Source organism: Erinaceus europaeus, chromosome 12 (assembly GCF_950295315.1).
Source record: "Erinaceus europaeus chromosome 12, mEriEur2.1, whole genome shotgun sequence".
Taxonomy (NCBI): domain Eukaryota; kingdom Metazoa; phylum Chordata; class Mammalia; order Eulipotyphla; family Erinaceidae; genus Erinaceus; species Erinaceus europaeus.
This window is the reverse complement of record NC_080173.1, coordinates 69,652,800-69,673,899: the sequence shown is the minus strand read 5'-3', so window position 1 is coordinate 69,673,899 and position 21,100 is coordinate 69,652,800. Positions and strand designations below refer to the sequence as shown.

Genomic DNA, 21,100 nt, shown 5'->3' with positions numbered 1-21,100 from the left:
CTCCCCATTTTCCCACCCCTTGGTTCCTGACCTTTAATCGTTGACACTTCAGGGGGTCTCCTGTGGGGTCTAAGGATGTGGATCTGATTTGAGGTTTTATAGTCAGCTTGCTCATGGGGAGATAGAACTTATAGATGGGGCTTCCCTCTTTGCGGTACCTGTGTGAGAAATTACACAGGCATCCTTGGTCCCCTTCTTCCTTATACCATGAACTCTTCTTTCTCTCTCTCCATATATATATTGAAATATTTTATTTATGAGAAAGATAGGAGAGAAAGAAAGAACCAGACATCACCCTGGTGCATGTACTGCCAGGGATTGAACTCAGGACCTCATACTTGAGAGTCCAATGCCTTATCCACTGTGCTACCTCCCGGATCACTCTTTTTAAATATTTTTATTTACTATTGGATAGAGACAGAGAAATTGAGAGGGATGGAGGAGATAGAGAGGGAGAGAGACAGAGAGACACATGCAGGCTTGCTTCACCACTTGTGAAGTTTTCCCCTTTCAGGTGGGGACCAGGGGCTTGAACCTGCATCCTTGCTTACTGTAATGTGTGTACTTAACCAGGTATGCCACCTCCTGGCACCCCTCTTTCTTTAAAGATTTTTTTCTTTCTGCTTTTAAATCTTTATTTATTATTGGATAGAGACAGAGAAATTGAGAGGGGAGAGGGAGATGGAGAGGGAAAGAGACAGACACCTGCAGCCCTGCTTCACTGCTTGTGAAGTTTTCCTTCTACAGTTCGGGATCAGGGCCTTGAACCCAGGTCCATGTGCACTGTAATGTGTGTGCTCAACATGTGCGCCACTGCCTACTTCCCCCCCCCCCAACTCTTCTCTGCATCTGGTTCTTAGCCCAATTCAGAAGTGGGTACAGAGGAAATCAAATGAGGGCTGTGATACTCACCCTCACTGGACTCTATAGACTGACTTGTCCCCTCCCCTTCCCCATCTTTCATTTTCCTCTCTCTTTTCTTTAGAAAGTGTAGAGCAAGTGGAGAGTAAAGAGAGACAAAGTGCACCTAGAGTGATCTCGATCTTTTATTTTCCGCACCATCTTCTGAGACTCTGGTTCATCTTGATCACCATACAGATTGTGCCAGTGTGTGTAGAGCTCTGGTTTATTAAAGTAGCAGTAAGGCACAGCATTTGGCTTTTGGGGGTGTTTCCTCCAGCACTCTGGACTTGGAGGGAACTCTTCCCTTGGCACCTGGGGATTGTAAGTGATAGAGTAGTTATAGGACGTTCCTTGGTCAGGAAAAGGATCAGAGTGCAAGGTGACCTCTTCAGCCTTTCTCCAGAGCTGGAATAACAGTCACTGTCTAACCCATTGCATGAACTGAGCAAGTTGAAGTGAATAGTCCTTGTTCTGCACGTCTCCCAAGGTTGTTATGAAGAGCACATGAGTTAAAGCTAGTAAAGCTATTGGTTATATACAAATTGATCTGAGCACACAATTTAGTTAGCTGGGGATCTCAAGGCCCCTTAAGCTATCAGGGGAGGGGATGGGCTATGAAGTTCTGGTGGTGGGAATTGTGTGGAGTTGTACCCCTCTTATCCTATGGTTTTTGTCAGTGCTTCTATAAATAAAAATTAAAAAAAAAAAGAAAGGTCATCTGGATAAGAAAAAAGCAAAGGGGGAGTCGGGCTGTAGTACAGCGGGTTAAGCACACATGGCGCCAAGCACAAGGACTGGCTTAAGGATCCCTGTTTGAGCCCCTGGCTCCCCACCTGCAGGGGGAGTAGCGTCACAGGGGGTGAAGCAGGTCTGCAGGTGTCTCTCTCTCCCCCTCTCTGTCTTCCCCTCTCTCTCCATTTCTCTCTGTCCTATCCAACAATAACGACATCAGTAACAACAAAAAACAACAAGGGCAACAAAAGGGAATAAATAAATATTAAAAAGTTCTGGCACATTTTAAAAAAAGGCAAAGGTTGAGGGAGATGCAGAATTAAGAGGAAGGGGGAGAGTCAAGAGACTACTGCTAATTTTTTTCCTTTAAAAAATATCCTATTTATTTATTTATTTTGAAGATTAAAGATTTACAGTAAATATATTTGTTGATACATGTGTAAAAGTTCTCAATTTTCTGCAAAAAAACTCTTACCCTCAGTCTGGGTCCTTTCTCTACATCATGTACCAGGATCTGAAAACACCTGCCCCCCCACACCTGCAAACCAGTAACCCCAGTCCTTTGCTTTGGTGTAATACACCAAACCCAGTCCAAATTCTACTTTGTGTTATGCATATATATATATATACATATATATATATTATTGATTATATATTGAGTAGAGACTACTGTTCATTCACATTCAACAGACTTTTATTGGTGCCAGGCACCATGCATAGTTATTATCCCTGCCTTCATGGAACATAACACTTTTTTTGCCTCTGGGGTTATTTCTGGGGCTCGGTGCCTATACTAGAATCCACTGCTCCTGGAGGCCATTTTTCCCATTTTTTTGCCCTTGTTGTTACCCTTGTTGTTGTTGTTATTGTTTTCATTGCTGTTGTTGGATAGGACAGAAAAATTGAGGTGGGGGGAGGCAGAGGGGGAGAGAAAGATAGACACCTGCAGACCTGCTTCACCTGCTTGTGAAACGATCCCCTTGCAGGTGGGGAACTTAGGGCTTGAACCAAATCCTTACACCAGTCCTTGTGCTTCCATCATGTGCACTTAACCCACTGCGCTACCGCCCAGCCCTGAACTTAACACCTTAGTTGGAAAAATAGACATTCTTTAGATAATTGATCTCTTAAGTATTATGAGATAAGTTCTTTTGTATTGGGGGGTTTTAAGTTCTCAAAGGATTTATTCTGTCTCTTCTTAAGTCTTCCATTCTTTGCAGTAGATATCTCTGGGCAACAAGAAGGGAAGACTTTGGCAGTGGCCCACTATTTTATGACTGAGAATATAATACTGAGTTTTCAAGTGATGGTCTTGATTTAAGAAAAGATACACCAAAAACTTGTTTTTACTAAGTCTAACTCACAGTGCATAAGAGAATCAGGTTTAGTAAAAGCCAAGCAAATAAATAAATAATGGGATGTTGGAGCTGGGTGGTAGCACAGCGGGTTAAGCGCACATGGCGCGAAGCACAGGGACCGGAATAAGGATCCCAGTTTGAGCCCCCGGTTCCCCATCTGTGGGGGTGGGGGGGTGTCACTTCACAAGTGGTGAAGCAGGTCTGCAGGTGTCTGTCCTTCTCTCCTCCTCTCTGTCTTCTCCTCCTCTTTCAATTTCTCTGTCCTATCTAACAACAACAACAGCTATGACAACAATAACAACTACAAGTGTGGCAACAAAATGGGAAAAAGGCTTCTAGGAGTAGTGGATTCATAGTGCAGGCACTGAGCCCTAGTAATAACCTGGAGGCAAAAAAAAAAAAAGTCAGGGGCCAGGTGGTGGCACACCTGGTTAAGTGCTCACATTACAGAACACAAGAACCTGGGTTCAAGCCCCTGGTCCCATCTACAGGGGGAAAGCTTTGTGAGTGGTGAAGCAGGGCTGCAGGTATCTCTCTCCCTATCTACCTCCTACTCCTCTCTCAACTGCTCTGTCTCCATCCAATAATATATATATATATATATATATATATATATTTAAATAGGATGTCTAGTTAAATTTGAATTTTTAGACGAGATCAGGCTTGTTCAGGGTAGTATGGCTGTAGACGTTATTACTGAATTTTTAGTAATATATTTTATGCTGCCAAGGATCAAACTCAGGACCTCATGGTTGAGGGTTGCCAGTCCCTGTTCGGGCACCAGATGCCGGGCTAGCTTCATGGACAGGAGACAGACGACCAGGGACTCATGGCTGAGCTGGGAAGCAGTGCAATGTTTATTGAGAAAAGAATCTGCATTTATAGTTTCCAGGAAGGAAGTGGTAGGGTGGAAAATAGAATGTGACTAGGAGAGAGGGCGGAGCGAAAAGAGAGTGCAAACCAGTGGGGATTAAACTGTGGAAAACGGTGTAACTAGGAGAGGGGGCAGAGCGAAAAGAGAGTGCAAACCAGTGGGGATTAAACCAGTGCCCAGCAGACAGGACGGGTCTCAGACAAAACAATGATTATGTAAATAGACCAACAGAGTGTCTAATACTTTACCTACTATACTATCTCCTGAACCACATCTTTCTTGTATTTAAGACATATTTATACAGTAACCTGAGAGGTTGTGGGTAGGGCACCAGACTTGTGTGCATGATGTCCCAGGCTCAATCCCTGGCATCATATATGCCAGAATGATGCTCTGGTTCTTTCTCTTTCCCTCTCCTGCTAATAAATAAAAGAAACATTTAAAAAAGACATTTATACTAAAAATAATTTATTATTTATCTGTAATTCAAATTTAATTTGAATTAATTAATTAATTAATGGCAACTGAGGATCCCTGTGTTAATTAAAAGTAACTCATTTCTAAGCACTGTTTATATATCCCATATGCCATTACAGATATGGCAGCTCTACAAAAGATACAGGTAGGGGTTGACCTGTGTCAGAAGAAGTTCCAGAACATTAGAGAGGGAAAGTGACCTATCCAAGGTCATACAGAATTAGTGGCAGCTTCTGGCATGAACATCAGGGTTCTATGATCTGAGCTTAATGGAATAGGGCAATCTCTTGCTCTTTCCCCTTCAATAAAACTCCCAGGGTAGAAAATGTTGGGGGTTGGGTACAGGATGGTAGCGCACTCTTACTATGTGCAAGGATCCACATAAGGACCTGGGTTCAAGCCCCTGCTCCCCACCTGCAGTGGCGATACTTCGCAAGTGGTGAAGCTGGTCTACAGGTGTCTTTCTCTCTTTCTCTGTCCTCTCACCCCTGTCAGTTTCTCTCTGTCCTATTGAATAAAAATAAAAATAAAAGGGGGGGGGCAATGGCCATCAGAAGCAGTGGATTGATAGTCCCGGTATCAAGCCTCAGTGATAAACCTGGAGGCAAAAGGAAAAGAAAAAAGTTAGGGGTCTTACCTGGTTGCAGGTCATTGGACGGTGAATGGGACTTGTAGTTCTTTTGACTTCTGTGGTACAAAGGAGATAGTAGTTGAAAAGCTGGGTTGAAGAATTATGCATTTAGACATTTGTGTGTCTGACACTTACTGGCCACTAGTACCAAAAAGGTAGGTGAAAAAAATCATACTTCCTGTCCTTCAGAAACTCATAGATTTAAAAAAAAAAAAAGATAGGGAGTTGAGGGCACAGGACTTTGGTGGTGGGAATGGTATGAATTATATCCCTTTTATCTTATAATCTTGGAAATCACTATTTACTTGCTAATAAAGATATGTTTAAAACACAAAATAAAAAAGAAACTCATGGATTTCTGCTACCTTGCTGCTCAAAATGTGATCTGTGGAGCAGGAGTATTTCCATAGCTTAGTTGCTTCTCGTAAATTCAGAATCTCAGTCTCCATCACAGGCTTATTATTGACTAAGGGTCTTCTTTTGAACAAGATTCATAAACATACTGAAGTTTGAGAAACACTGACTGAGCAGAGTTGTTCTCACCCTACATGTTAGACTTATGTGGTGGTTGTAGTGGTGGGGACACATTTAACATTCTTCAGCTCAACATCAAACTAATTCCATCATTCTCTGGGATGGAGGCTAGGCTTTATAGAAAAACCCCAGCTTTCTATTTTCAGCTAATGGTGACAGCTGTTAGTCTTGTTGGGTAGCTCTCAAAATGTGAATGTTCATTAGAATCACCTGGAGAGCTTACTAAAGCATAATTCCCATTAGCAAAAGGAAACAGATTGGACAATAGATCTGGCCAGAAGTGGTATAGATGAGGGCTATGTAAGTGGTTGGGTGGGTCAGGTAAAGCTTCCCTATGAGGATATCATAGACAAGCTGAGAGCTTAATCAAAGTGGGAGTTAGCCAGATAGAAAAGGGGGAAGAGAGGGGCCAGGTGGTGGCACACCTGATTGAGCACACATGTTACAAAATGCAAACACCAGGGTTTGAGCCCTGGTCTCCACTTGCAGGGGGAAGCTTTGTGAGTTGTGAAGCAGGGCTGCAGGTGTCTCTCTGTCTCTTTTTTAAAATCTTTAAATTTTTTTTTATTATCTTTATTGTATAGAGACAGAGAGGTTGAGAGGGAAGGGGGAGGTATAGAGGCAGAGAGAGAGAGAGAGAGGGAGAGGGAGAGGGAGAGGGAGAGAGAGAGAGAGAGACCGAGACCAGCAGCCCTGCTTCACTACTCATGAAGCTTTCCCCCTGCGGTTGGGGACCAGGGGCTTGAACCTGGGTCCTAGCAAACTGGAATGTGTGTGCTCAGCCAGGTTAGCCACTGCCAGGCCCTCTGTCTCTTCCTCTCTATTACCCTCCTCCCTCTCAATTTCTGGCTGTCTCTATCCAATAAATAAAGATTAAAAATAAAAAAAAATTAAAAATATGAATTGTATTAAAAGAAAGAAAGAAAGAAAAGGCAGAAGAGCACCAGGCATAGGGAACAAATTACACGAAGACTTGGAGATGTGAGGGTTGGGTTAGAATCAGGTGCAGATTTGGGAACAGCATCAGTGGAGATAAGCATATGTCCTACATTGGACACTTACCTTGAGGTATGTAGGGAGCCATTGAAGTGTCCAAGGGTCTGCCCTGACCTTTCTCATGGATTTGCTGAACGTCCCCATGCCCTTCCCAGAGAGTGACATCTTTTCTTTTCAGATCCCTGCTTCCATCTCTGTCCATTTTAGCCTTAACTTTTGTCAGTTTTCAAGATTCCAGTTCGGGTACTTAGTCATTGACCTAGAGATTTAATAAAAAAACAAAAAACGGATTTGCCCTCACCCCCCATTGGCCATCCTTTTCTTCTGGTGGGACTGTAAAGTTCCTGGTTGAGGGAGAATACAGGACTGTTGCAGGAGTGGGGGGTAGATATCGTTCCTCTATGGCACAGTGGCTTCCTTGTGTAGAAGCTTCCAAGTGCTGAGCAACGAGATCTCCTAGGTAAATAGAACACTTAAGTTCATTCTCAAGCCCCAACTCTGTTATCTACTGACCTGTGGCTTTTAATCACTTTTTCCTCATCTGAGAAAGTAGAGGAAAACCATACTTTACAGACAAACTGGAAAGGTTACGTTAGAGCATAAACTGGAAAAGAAAGACCAAGCATTTCGCAACCTATGTTAGTGGCAAGAGTTGTTCTTGGATTATTCATATGAAAATGGCAGGGGAGTCGGGCAGTAGCGCAGCGGGTTAAGCACACGTGGCACAAAGCGCAAGGACCGGCATGAGGATCCCGGTTCGAGCCCCCTGCTCCCCACCTGCAGGGGAGTCAGTCACTTCACAGGCAGTGAAGCAGGTCGGCAGATGTCTGTCTTTCTCTCCCCTTCTCTGTCTTCCCCTCCTCTCTCCATTTCTCTGTCCTATCCAGCAACGACGACATCAGCTACAACAACAATGAAAACAACAAGAGCAACAAAAAGGAAATAAATAAATATTAAAAAAAAAAGAAAATGGCAGGTCAAGCCCAGGAAGTGCCACAGTGGGTAGGTAGAGTACCAAACTCGCATGTATAAGGACCTGAACTTGATTCCTGGCAGTACCTCACTTCCTCCCTCCCTCTCTCATTATTTTTTTCTTTGCCAACAGGATTACAGCTGGGACTCTGCACCTGCCCACCACTCCTGGCATACTTTTATTTTATTATTTTTATTTTTTAAGTTATTATATTTTTTCTATCCTTTTTTTTTTTTTTTGCCTCCATGGTTATTGCTGGGGCTCAGTGCCTGCACCATGAATCCACTGCTCCTGGAGACCATTTTTTCCCATTTTGTTGCCCTTGTTGTTGTTGCCTTGTTATGGTTATTATTGTTGTTGTTGATAATGATGTCGTTCGTTGCTGGATAGGACAGAGAGTAATGGAGAGAAGAGGGGAAGACAGAGGGGGGAGAGAAAGATAGACACCTGTAGACCTGCCTCACTGCCTGTGAAGCGACTTCCCTGCAGGTGGGGATCTAGGGACTTGAACTGGGATCCCTACGTGGGTCCCTGTGCTTTGTGCCACGTGTGCTTAACTCACTGCGCTACTGCCCGACCCCCCCTTTTTTTTAAATTTTAAGATAGAGGGTGAGAGAAGAAAGGAAAAGAAACATCACAATATTGTTCCAGTGCTCATGAAGCTTCCCCTGTGCAGGTGCTCCCATATGATGGCTAAAGACTCAAATCTAGGTCCTTGCACATGGTAATGTATGAGCTTCACTAGTGCACAGCTTACCATGTGCAAGGCCCTGGTTCAAACCCTGGTATGGGTGGTACTTTGGTGTCTCTGTTATGTTTCTGTGTCTGACTTTTAAAAATAAAAGTTGGTGGAAGTCGGGTGGTAGCACAGCGGGTTAAGCACAAGAACCCTAAAGGATCCCAGTTCGAGCCCCCGGCTCCCCACCTGCAGGGTAGTCACTTCACAGGCGGTGAAGCAGGTCTGCAGGTGTCTTTCTCTCCCCCTCTCTGTCTTCCCCTCCTCTCTCCATTTATCTCTGTCCTATCCAACAGCGACTACAACAATAAAACAACAAGGGTAACAAAAGGGAATAAATACTAAAAAAAATTTTTTTTAAAGTTGGCCTAGGAGTGGAGCTATTATACCTGCAGGTAGCCCTACTGTGTGATTCTCTCTCATACATAGGAATAGAGCCTTTGAAGGAATAATATAGGGTGAGGGAGACAGCATAATGGTTATGCAAAAAGACTCCCATACCTGAAGTCCCTAGGCCCCAGGTATTATCTCCTGCACCATAAGCCAGAGCTGAGCAGTGCTCTGGTAATAATAATAATAATAATAATAATAATAATAATAATATAGATTTCAAAAAGTCAAATTGGGTGAAAATACACTGTCTATTGGAAATATGTAAGAACATCTTTTTAAAAATTGTTTATATATTTATTTTCTCTTTTGTTGTCCTTGTTTATTGTTGTAGTTGTTATTGTTGTTATTGATGTTGTTGTCGTCATTGGATAGGACAGAGAGAAATGGAGAGAGGAGGAGAAGACAGAGAGGGGGAGAGAGAGATAGGCACCTGCAGACCTGCTTCACCGCTTGTGAAGCGGCTCCCTTGCAGATGGGGAGCCTGGGGCTCGAATCGGGATCCTTACACTGGCCCTTGTGCTTGGCGCCATGTGTGCTTAACCCGCTGTGCTACCGCCCAACTCCCAAACATCTTCTTCTTATTTTTTTATTGACTTTAGCAAAGAATGGTAGTGATCCCATTCTCTCTAACTGCTCATCTCATAAGTTTATTTCTTAAAAGACCCCTGGTCATAGAGGTAACTCAGTGAGTAGAGAAACTTGCATCTGTTGGGAATTCTGCAGGTGTCTTTCTCCCTCTCTATCTTCCCCACCCCTCTCAATTTCTCTCTGTCCTATCCAAAAGTCGGAAAAATGGCCACAGGAGCAATGGATTTGTAGTGTAGGCACTAAGCCCCAGCAATAACCCTGGAGGCAAAAAAAGAAAAAAAAAAAAGAAAAATCGAGAGGGAAGTGGGAGATATAGAGGAAGAGAGACTCATCTGCAGCACTACCTAATTACTCTTTCCCTTTTCCTTCTGCAGGTGGGAACTGGGGGCTTGAACCTGGGTCCTTGTAACATGTGCTGTCAATCAAGTGTGCCACCACTGCTCCTCTAAACTATTTTCCAATAATTAATTTACTTTTGTGGTTTAGGCAGCCAGACCACTGGAAGCAAAATGAGAAAAAAACAACAAAACCAAAAATAAACAAAAAAAAGCAAGGCAAAACAAAATGTATGAATTCTATGTGTGGTTCCTTTTTTACTTTTCAAAGCTTTCCTTCCCCTTTGTACCTGTAACATGGTTTCCTCAGAGCTTATGAAAACATTGTCTCATTTCTGGAATTTCTTGTCTCCCTCAGTGATCCTACTTCACTTCATTTTGTGATATAATCCCCTAGCCCACACCCCACTAGCCTTTTGTATAGTTGTGTCCCTTTAAGTATTTATCATATATTTAATCTATTTGTAGCTTTTCCCATTTTCCTCACTGGACCATGAGTTGCCTAAAGGTAAAGACTGCTATGCCTTGTGTCTCATTCACCTTTGTGTTCTGCCTCCTGCCCTCCAATGTCCAGCAGAGTGCCTGGCATACAGCAGAAATGTAACAAGAAAACACGAGTCATTAAGTCATCAGACTGGACACCACCAGCGATGCTGAGGATCCTGCTGGTGCTGTCCTAAGAATGACAGCATGATGTAGTATTTCTGCAAAAATGTGTAACTGAAATCTAATTATGAAGGAATAATCAGGCAAATTCAAATTCATAAACATTCTATAAAGAACTACTTCTCCAATAAGTTGAATGTCCTTGTTATTAAGAGGTATATAGGTATATATTGAAACTTGGTGTGCTATAATGCTCAATTTACTCTCAAATTAGAAAAAAAAAACAACTCTGTTTTGGGGACAAAGGAACCTTCCTGCACTGCTGGTGAGAATGTAATTGGTCCAACCCCTGTGGCGAGCAGTCTGGAGAACTCTCAAAAGGCTAGACTTATCCTATGACCCAGAAATTCCTCTCCTGGGGATATCTTTTTTTTTTCTTTTCTCCCCAGTGCAAAGGCTTTATATACATGTAGTGGTCATGGGGAGAGGCCCCTAGGGTTTCTGTTGGGGATATATCTTAAGGAACCAAAATCACCCATCCAAAATGATCAATGTATACCTAGGTTCATAGCAGCACAATTTGTAATAGCCAAACCCAGAAGTAACCTGGGTGTCCAACAGATGAGTGGCTGAGAAAGTTGTGGTATATATACACAATGGAATAATACTCAGCTATTAAAAATGATAAACTCACGTTCTTCACCTTATCTTAGATGGAGTTTGAAGAAAGAGAAGGATGAATATGGGATGATCGCACTCATAGAACTTAACATATAGGGCAGGGGTAAATAGCATAAAGGTTATGCAAAGAGACTCTCATGCCTGAGACTCTGAAGTCCCATATTCAGCACCCCCATAAACCAGAGCTGAACAGTGCTCTGGTAAAAAAGAAAAAGGAAGAAGGAAGAAGAAGAAGAAAGAGGAAATAAGAGGAAGAGCAAGGAGAGGGAGAAGGAGAAGAAGGAGGAGGAGGAGGAGGAGAAGAAAGAGGAAAGAAGAGGAAGAGCAAGGAGAAGAAGAAGGAGGAGGAGGAGAAGAAGTAGAAGTAGTTGAGATATAAGAACAGTAAGGGTTATGGTCCAGGAGGTGGCACAGTGGATAATGTATTGGACTCCCAAGCATGAGGTCCTGAGTTCAATCCCTGGCAGCACATGTGCCAGAGTGATGTCTGGTTCTTTCTTTCTCTCTCCTTCTATCCCTCTCAATAAATTAAAAAAACAAAACAAAACAAACAAACAAACAAAAAAAGAAGAACAGTAGGGGAAACACAAAGTAGAACTTGGACTGGGCCTGGTGTATTGCACCGAAGTAAAGGGCGGGGTGGTGTGTGTGTGTGTGTGTGGGTGGTTCAGAGTTCAGGTCCTGGTGCACAGTGGTGGAAGAGGATGCAGCTAGAGGCTTAGAGCATCTTGCAGAAAACTGAGAAATTTTACACATGTACCAACAACTGTATTTACTGTTGACTGTAAACCATTAATCCAGCCTATAAAAAATACACACACGTGCACTAATGTGTTATTATTTTAATCAGGTCTTGAAATTTTATGAATTAAAGATAAAAAAATAACCACAGGCTTTGACTTTAGATCTGGTGGATATATTTATATTTATTTTTTTTGGGGGGGGGGTTGTCTAGTCCTTCCACTTGCATGATTTTGTTACTCTGGGCTGACTTTTTCAGATAGTGATATATAAAGAGAGTGAGACAGAAAGAGCAATAACAGAGTACCGGAATTTCCCCTGGGGTTGTGCCACTGCTGTGTGGTGTGCTGAGACTCAGCTCTGGGCTTCATGCATAGCAAGGCAGGTGCCCTCCCAGTTTATCTCTCTCTCTGGTCCCACAGCTTTAGTAAATTAATTGTAATTTATTTTTAATTAAATTAATTAATTTATTTTAAAAATATTTATTTTATTTATTCCCTTTGTTGTCCTTGTTTTATTGTTGTAGTTATTATTGTTGTTGTCGTTGTTGGATAGGACAGAGAGAAATGGAGAGAGGAGGGGAAGACAGAGAGGGGGAGAGAAATATAGATACCTGCAGACCTGCTTCACCGCCTGTGAAGCGACTCCCCTGCAGGTGGGGAGCCGGGGCTCGAACCAGGATCCTCATGCCGGTCCTTGTGCTTTGCGCCACCTGCGCTTAACCCTCTGCTCTACATCCCGACTCCCTTATTTTTAATTTTAATTGTAAACTGCCACCTCATTATTTTGCTGTGGAACTTTGGTCAAGTTATTTTTTCTCTTGTCAAGGGTTTTTCCCGCGGTACACAATATGAATAATACTCCCTACCCCACAGGGCTGAGTGATAAAATCATGGATATGGAAGGCCCAGACAACAACAACAGCTTAACAATCAAAAATAAATATACCCGCCAGGTCTAATATCAAAGTTTATGAGGAATTAGTTACTGTTATTTCCCCCAGAGTGGATAGACCACTAGTTGCTTTTCCTGCTCTCCTCAGCGTAGGTGTTTTCTCAGAGAGCTTGTACTCCCAGCTGTACCCTTGTGTGCTTAATGTGCATGAAGACGGAGGGTCCCTGAGGAGAATATCAAACCAGAATACAGCTTTTAATTGCAGTGAGAATTTTAATAGGAAGCTGATGTCTCGTATTTGCCAGTCAGCCCTTCCCAGTGTAGGACTGAGATGGGGAACTCTGACCTTAGGGAACTCAGGCAGACTTCCTTTCTTCACCACTAGGGGCACTCTGACTTCCTTTCTGATCCAGAGTCTGAGCCAACTTGAAAGACCTAAAGTTCAGAGTTCAGACATCCAGTGTGCAAGGCAGAGCCTAAAGGAGCTCTTGGAAACCTTAGGGAGAGGCTTTTGTAACTCCTGCTATGGGGCCTAGGCGGCAGCGCACCTAGCTAAGCGCACACATTATAACTCCTGCTGTATGGTGGAATTTGTACCCTCTAAGGAAGGAGAGAGCACTAGAAGGGAGTTGGAGGAAAACCTCCTAAGCTTGTCAGGATGAGAGTAAGAAGCAATAGAAAAGCTTGCACAAGCTCAGATTCCGTGTGCTTTCCATCCTAGCTCATCTCCAAAGAGTTGATGTACTCCCGCACCCATTTTTTCTCTGGATTGGCACACACCTGCCGGTTCTTTCGGGTAACGAAGCTGTGGGAGAAGAGAAGGAGGTGAGTACTTGATCAGTGATAGTCAGATTTAGACATAAATTGGACTGAGGCATAAGGAGGAATAGTGATGGTACTTGGTGGACCATCTTTGGAGCTCTATAAAATTGCATTTATGACTGTTAGGGAATAGACATTTTCTCCACTCTTGGGTCAAAGGGTTCCAGGTCAGAAGCAGATCTGTGTGCATTTTAACCCTCATACAAACACATGTGACATGGAGAGCTAAGGAGATGAGGACCTTTTCTCAGCACTTTCTATTTTAAATCCTGTGCTAGTTGCCCAAGATGCAGAAAAAAGAGGGATCCTATGTTGTGAAGCAAGAAGCAGTAAAGCAGATGCAATTTAACTTTAGAGTCTTCTGATCCGTAGTAAGATGTGCTATCCATTGCGCCATTGGCCCCGGCCTTCAATTTAACTAGATAATAGTGTCTGGCCCAGGTTAGATACTCAGCTAGTGAATCCACTTAAACATGTAGGGATGAATGGAGAAGGATATGCGAACTTGAGTTGATTTCATTACTAGTTGGATCACTGAGCTTATTTATTTACCTCTGTTTTAGGATAGGGTTAATTCCTCCTTTGCACAATTATTGTGAAGCTCAAATGAACAAGTATGAATGAAGTAGTTCTAAAAAGTGCTGTTATTACTGGTATGTTACAAGAGCTCTGCTTTGGGATTGATCAGAACAACATGAGACCAAAGATCTTGCTACTGGCTACCATGACTAATATGTTTAATGGCATGACATAGAACACAAGACCAACACACCCTTTTAAGATAAAAAAATTTTTGATTTTCTTTAATTAATTGGATAGAGACTGAGAGAAATTGAGAGGGGGAGGGGATATAGAGAGGGAGAAAGACACCTTCAGCCCTCTTTCACCACAACCTGCAGGTTGGGACCAGGGGTTTGAACCAAGGTCTTTGAGTACTATAATGTGATCTCTTAACCAGGAGCGCCACCACCTGGCCTCACAACCAAAACACTTCTTACGGGGCCAGCAAGATAGCTTGCTTGGACAGTGTGCTTGCTTTTGTCATACACATGACCCAGGTTTGAGCCTGGCCCCCACCATAATGAAGGAAAATTTGGTGGTGTGTCTCTTTCTGTTTCACTCTTTTTTATATATGTATTTATTTTCCCTTTTGTTGTCCATGTTTTTTATTGTTGTAGTTATTGTTGTTATTGATGTCGTCGTTGTTGGATAGGACAGAGAGAAATGGAGAGAGGAGGGAAGACAGAGAAGGGTAGAGAAAGACACCTGAAGACCTGCTTCATCGCCTGTGAAGAGATTGCCCTGCAGGTGGGGAGTCGGGGCTCAAAGCGGGATTCTTACTCCGGTCCTTGCGCTTTGCGCCACCTGTGTTTAGCCCACCGCACTACCGCCAGACTCCCATCTTTTTCTATTTCTGTCTGTTTTTAAATCTGGGGAAAAATGCCATCCTGTTTGACTTCTCCCACTCACCCCACCCTGTGCCGTTTTGAGCCTAAATGCTTCTGTTAAGAATGAGGATTTCATCCTTCCTTTACTAATGTTTGTTCTCAGGGACACTGCTTTCCTTTCTCTCAGAACTTCTTATCCATCATTTTTCTCACCATGAGAGTGCTCAGAGAGTGATCCTACCAATGTCAGTGGAGTCAGACATAGAAAATTCTGCCATATTTACAATTCTCTCCCTTTCTTTAGCCTGGGAATTATAAAGGCCAGGAAACCCAAGACCTTGGTTTATGAGGATTGTTTAGGCCTCCATTCCCTCCTTCTCCCTGCAGAATGTGATACAGCAGAACAGCTTCTCCTTGCTAAACCTTCACTCTGCCTCCAGTTTGGGACTGCTCTCCTTGCCTACTTCCCTCCACTTAATAAGCCTCCAATTCTATTGCACCAAAGCAAAGGTCTCTGGGAAGTGGTGGGAAGAGGCTTTCAGGTCCTGATGCATGATGGTGGAGGAGGACATAGGCTGGGGATGAGAGTATTTTTCAGAAAATTGAGAATTTTTACACATGTATCAACTGTATTTACTGTAAATCATGGGGTTGGTGATGGTGCACCTGGTTGAGCACACATGTTACAATACACAAGGACCTAGGTTTGAGCCCCCAGTCCCTACGTTCAGGAGGAAAGCTTTGTGAGTGGTGAGGCAGTGTTGCAGGTGTCTCTCTCTGTCTCTCTTCCTCTCTGCCATTCTCTTCACTCTTGATTTCTGTCTCTACCCAATAAATAAATAAAGAATTAAAAATATATATACTGTAAATTGTGGTCCAGGAGGTGGCGCAGTGGATAAAGCATTGGACTCTCAAGCATGAGGTCCTGAGTTAAATCCCTGGCAGCACATGTACCAGAGTGATGTCTAGTTCTTTCTATCTCCTCCTGTGTTTCTCATAAATAAATAAATAAAATATTAAAAAATATATATACTGTAAACCATTAATCCTCCCAATAAAAAATACAAAGAAAGAGCCTGCACTTCACTTTTTAATTTTATTTATTATTAGATAGAGACAGAAATTGAGAGGGGAGAAGAGAGAGAGAGAGGAAGCAACAGACACCTGCAGCCCTGCCTCACCACTCGTGAAGCTTCCCCCCGAAGGTGTGGACCAGAAGCTTGAAGCTGGGTCCTTGTACACTGTCTCTAGTCTTAAATTTCTTATTTAACTATCACTGTTGATCTTGTTATAATAGAAGGAGGAGGTTTTAGAGACTGACTCCATCTTTCACTTAACAACTTTAGGCAACTCACCAGACTCTCTGGGTCTGTTTCATTATCTGAAACTTATAGCTATGTATACCTATCAGGGATGCTATGCTGAAATTTGGAGATAATACATACAGGTCATTTGGCATACAATAGACACTTCTAAGGAATTATATTTTCCCAATTGTATTGACTTGCATATTTAAAGGAGAATCTCACTTCATTATTTTACCAGTGGATAACCAATTTGATTCTTTTACCAGACTTCAACTAAGTCCCTTATCTCTGACTTCTCTTTTCCTCCCTTGTTTCCTTGAGGTTTCCTTATGGATTTTAGTGCTTAGGGGTTATGGGTGGCTATGGGCTATAACTAGAAAGGTGTTACTGAGTCAGTCTTCTTCATGTAGGGGTATTGCATAATACATTCAAGTAAAAATCTCATCTGAAAAGATCATACGCCTAACTTAGTTCTGTAGAGTGTGGGGAGGCTCCTCCACAAATTAGTCTAGCTTTTATGTGATATCTGGGTAATATGCAGCTAACGAAGGGAGCTGGACCTCTGTGAGCAGCTGGAGGGCGGGTGGGGCTGGGAGTAGATAAGGCACCTTCTAGAGAGCTCTTAGGGGAACTACTGGGACAAAGGTGTCCCTATAGGCAGGGGAGATAGCATAGTGGTTATAGAAAAAGACTTTTGGGGAGTCGGGCGGTGGCGCAGTGGGTTAAGCGCAGGTGGCGCAAAGTGCAGGGACCGGCGTAAGGATCCCGGTTCGAGCCCCCGGCTCCCCACCTGCAGGGGAGTCGCTTCACGGGCGGTGAAGCAGGTCTGCAGGTGTCTATCTTTCTCTCCCTCTCTCTCTGTCTTCCCCTCCTCTCTCCATTTCTCTCTGTCCTATCCAACAACAAAGCAACGTCAACAATGGCAATAATAACCGTAAGGAGACTGCAACAACTAGGGCAACAAAAAGGGGGAAAAATGGCCTCCAGGAGCGGTGGATTCATGGTGCAGGCACCGAGCCCAGCAATAACCCTGGAGGGAAAAAAAAAAAAAAGACTTTTGGGGCCGAGTGGTGGCGCACCTGGTTGAACACACATGATGCAGTGCACAAGGACCTGGGTTCGAGCCCCTGGTCCCCACCTGCAGGGGGAAAGCTTCACAAGTGGTGAAGCAGGGCTGCAGGTGTCTCTCTACCTCCTCCGTCCTCTCAATTTCTCTCTGTCTCTATCCAATAATTAATAAATCAAAGTTAAAAAAAAAAGAAAAAGACTTTCATGCCTGAGGTCCCACATTCAAACCCCCCCCCCCACCACCACCACATAAGACAGAGCTGAGCAGTGCTCTGGTGTAAGAAAAGGGAGTGGGGAAAGGTGTTCCTTCTGCACCCTTCCCCCCCCACCAGCCCCTATTCCGAGGGTTCTCAGGGCTGAGACTCACACAACTGCTGGAATGGAGCACTTGCTGCTGGTGTAGAAATACTCTTGGATATGAGCCCGTGGCAGTAAACGGGTAATATAGGCAAAGCAGCAGGGTGTGGTATCTGAGGCATCTGGAACAAAAAAAAAGCAAGGTGAATTTTAATTCATTGCTAGTATCTACTGGGTATTGTGCTGGGAAGTTTATATAATTCATCATTTGGTATTTTTTTTTAATTAATTTTTTGCTTTTTTTTTTTTTTGCCACTAGTGCTATTGCTGGGGCTCTGTACCTGAACAACAAACCCACTGCTCCAGTGGCTATATTTTCCTACCCCTCTGCCATCTTTCCTTTCTTTTTTGTTAGTTAAGACAGAGAGAAATTGAGAGGGGAAGGATAGAGAGAGAGAGAAACTTGAAGGCCTGCTTTACTGCCACCCTGCAGGAAGAGAACTGGGGCTCGAACCCACGTCTTTGTGCTTGGTAATGTGCACTCAACTGGGCATAGTACCACTTGGCCCCTATATAACATATCTTAAATAGACTATTATCTTTCTCTGGCTGAAACTGAGGCTCAGAGGCTGAAACTTGGCCATGGCCACATGGTGACAATTCTAACAGAAGGCTGAGGGGGTTCTCCAAGCCCTCCTCTAATCTTTGAATCCAACTTGTATCCTTCCTTCTGATCCATAACCCATTTGAAGTTCAGTATGTGCTGGACTTCTGCCTGGCTTGTTGTGGGCCCTTGCCCATATTTTTGCCCTCCTCGTATTTGTAGTGGATTCAAAACTTGATTTCTTTGAGCCTTAGACTAAGTTGAGAGAAGGCTTCTAAATCTCAGAACTCATGACTGGTCTAGGACCCTTAAAGATCAGTCTGAAAGGTGCTGAGCAGTGGCACACATGGTTGAATGTATATGTTATCAAATGCAAAAAACCCGGGTTCAAGCCTCTGGTGCTCATCTGCAGGGGGAAGCTTCCTTCTTGCTTAATTTTTTTTTTTTTGCCTCCAGGGTTATTGCTTGATGGGGCTCGATGCCTGTACTATGAGTCCGCTGCTCCTGGAGGCCATTTTCCCTATTTTGTTGCTCTTGTTTATTGTTATTGTTGCCATTGCTGTTGTTGTTGGATAGGATAGAGAGAAACTGAGAGAGGAAGGGAGACAGAGGAGGAAAGAAAGACAGACTCCTGCAGACCTGCTTCACTGCCTGTGAAGTGACCCCCCTGCAGGTGGGGAGCTGGGCACCGGGATCCTTACATGGGTCCTTGCGCTTCGTGCCACACACGCTTAACCTGATGCACTAACGCCCGACTCCCCTCTTAAACACTACCAGGATCAGCAACCAGCACTTCTCAGGGTCACCTTGAGTGTAACTGAACAATAAAAATGTACTCTGTTCAGAGACCTGTCCACTATGCCTCAGCCAGAGGTTCCCAGGTGGCTATATAGGTTTTCAGGCCACTCTTTCTTTCCTTTGTCTTTTTCATTTGTCTTATATATCCTTTTTTCTCTTTTCTTTATTCCTTCATTTCTCTTTTTCTCTTTCTCCCTCTCTCTCTCGTTTTTAAACATTTATTCCTTATTGGGATATTATTTTTTCACAGTCACCAGTAAATACAATAGTTTGTACATGTATAACATTTCTCAGTTTCTCTCTCTCTCTCTTTTTTTTTTCTGCCACCAGGGGCTCAGTGCCTGCACTACAAACCCACTACTTCCAGCAGCCATTTTTTCCATTTTCTTTTCGTTTTTAGTTGATGGAACAGAGAGAAATTGAGAGGAAAGGGAGAGTAAAAGAGAGAGAAGGACACCTGCATCCCTGGAAGGATCCCAGTTCAAGCCCCCGGCTCCCTACCTGCAGGGGAGTCGCTTCACAAGCAGTGAAGCAGGACTGCAGGTGTCTTATCTTTCTCTCCTTCTCTCTGTCTTCCCCTCCTCTCTCCATTTCTCTCTGTCCTACCCAACAACGATGACATCAATAACAACAATAATAAATACAACAATAAAAAAACAAGTGCAACAAAAGGGAATAAATTTTAAAAAGTGTTTAAGAGCCAAGTAGAACTGGATTTGAACAGAAGCTACCCCTAGATTCCTAGCTGTGTGACATTAAGCAAGTTACTTAATCTCTCTGTGCCCATTTCCCTATCTGTAAGACAAGGACAGATACTCAAAGAAAAATTTCCAGTATTAAGATGATAATTATAAAGCAACTAGTGCTATATATAACCCACAATAGGCATTTAATTAGCTATTATTATTTGTTTTAATTAATTAGTATATTTTGCTGCCAGGGTTATTGCTGAGACTCAGTGCCTACATAACGACTCTATCATTCCTGGTGGCCATTTTTCTTTCTTTTCTGATAGGGACAGAAATAAGGTGGTAGAGAAAGGGAGAGAGACAGACAGGCAGACATATTATATCACTAATCTATCACTCATGAAGTTCCCCTCTACAATGGGGAACTAGGGGCTTGAACCGGGCTCTTTTTTTTTTTATTTATTCCCTTTTGTTGCCCTTGTTGTTTTATTGTTGTAGTTATTATTGTTGTTGTCATTTTTGGATAGGACAGAGAGAAATGGAGAGAGGAGGGGAAGACAGAGAGGAGGAGAGAAAGATAGACACCTGCAGACCTGCTTCACCGCCTGTGAAGCGACTCCCCTGCAGGTGGGGAGCCGGGGTTCGAACCGGGATCCTTATGCCGGTCCTTGTGCTTTGCGCCACCTGTGCTTAGCCCGCTGCACTACAGCCCAACTCCCTTGAACCGGGCTCTTAATGCAAGATAAGAAGTACACACTACTGGGTACACCACAACCTCATCCCTAGTTGACATAACTCTTTCAAGTTTTGTTCCCCCTGGCCCCATCTATAAAACAGGAGAGTTTTAGTTAAGTTTAGAAGTGTTGTAGAAACCCAGATGGATGGGTTTTGAGGTCTGCTTGAGCTGCCTCTGCTTACTAATATCCATGGCGTAAATCTACTCTGGGAGGTGGGCTAGGGTCGGGAAGAGGGAAGTACCAGCAGGCCTTTGGGTGTAGACCTTGCAGACACATAAAAGCTGATGAGAGTGTCCCTGCCATTAAGTGGCTAACGGATCTCTCACGAACAGCTTGGGCATTTGGATAAAGTGATCGGTAGCATGTAAACACAGGGTTAAGACAGTATATTCTACAGTTGAAAAGAGGGCCGCAGGAGTCGGGCGGTAGCACAACGGGTTAAGTGCACATGGTAACAAGCGCAAGGACCCGCTTAAGGATCCCGGTTTGAGCCCCCGGCTCCCCACCTGCAGGGGAGTCGCTTCACAGGCAGTGAAGCAGGTCTGCAGGTGTCTGTCTTTCTCTCCCCCCTCTGTCTTCCCCTCCTCTCTCCATTTCTCTCTGTCCTATCCAACAACAACGACATCAGTAATAATTACAACAATAAAACAAGGGCAACAAAAGGAAATAAATAAATAAATAAATATTAAAAAAAGAAAAGAGGGCAGCTGGGTCAGCCTGACGGTTTGCCTCCTGGGGCTGTGGACTTACATGGGGAGGTCAATGCAGGAGTGCAGAAGGCGGCAGTGGTGAGGACGACAGCAAGGGCAACTGTGGAGATCTTCATGGTACCTGTGGACAGAGGCTGTGGGAAGTCCACGAACTGTCTCAGTATCTTCTGTAGGGATTCTTTGCAGTTCTGGCTCCTTCTTTATAGCCAGTAGAGGGGGCACTCCCCA

At 43.6% G+C, this 21,100-nt stretch overlaps 2 protein-coding genes and 1 long non-coding RNA gene across 4 annotated transcripts in view; 1 reads left to right on the top strand and 2 right to left on the bottom strand.

Moving 5' to 3' along the window:
• Window positions 1-6,929, bottom strand: part of HEATR9 (HEAT repeat containing 9) — a 16,941-nt gene extending 10,012 nt beyond the window's left edge. For both annotated transcript variants that reach the window (XM_060203937.1, XM_060203938.1), the window contains exons 1-4: window positions 6,572-6,929; window positions 4,982-5,031; window positions 1,028-1,215; window positions 32-158 (exon numbers count right to left, since the gene is read on the bottom strand). In XM_060203937.1, coding sequence (XP_060059920.1) covers window positions 32-158; window positions 1,028-1,215; window positions 4,982-5,031; window positions 6,572-6,707 — 501 coding nt within the window. In that variant the 5' untranslated portion in view covers window positions 6,708-6,929. The remainder of the gene's footprint in view (window positions 1-31; window positions 159-1,027; window positions 1,216-4,981; window positions 5,032-6,571) is intronic.
• LOC132541997 (uncharacterized) overlaps window positions 1-14,838 on the top strand; it is a 20,966-nt gene extending 6,128 nt beyond the window's left edge. The window contains exons 4-5 of the long non-coding RNA XR_009553120.1: window positions 13,174-13,277; window positions 14,488-14,838. This is a non-coding gene — a long non-coding RNA (uncharacterized LOC132541997). The remainder of the gene's footprint in view (window positions 1-13,173; window positions 13,278-14,487) is intronic.
• Window positions 12,706-21,100, bottom strand: LOC103108091 (C-C motif chemokine 5). The gene is made up of 3 exons (XM_007516952.3): window positions 20,913-21,100; window positions 17,405-17,516; window positions 12,706-13,257 (listed from the first exon to the last, which is right to left on the bottom strand). The coding sequence occupies exons 1-3, from the start codon at window positions 20,986-20,988 to the stop codon at window positions 13,170-13,172; spliced, it is 276 nt and encodes a 91-aa protein (XP_007517014.1). The 5' UTR covers window positions 20,989-21,100; the 3' UTR covers window positions 12,706-13,169.

Coding starts and splice junctions, on each gene's coding strand:
- LOC103108091 (XM_007516952.3), bottom strand. CDS start 20,988: ATGAAGATCTCCACAGTTGCCCTTGCTGTCGTCCTCACCACTGCCGCC. Junction 17,517..20,912: donor TCCTGCATTGACCTCCCCAT/GTAAGTCCACAG, acceptor TTTTTGTTCCAG/ATGCCTCAGATACCACACCC. Junction 13,258..17,404: donor TGCTCCATTCCAGCAGTTGT/GTGAGTCTCAGC, acceptor CTTCTCCCACAG/CTTCGTTACCCGAAAGAACC.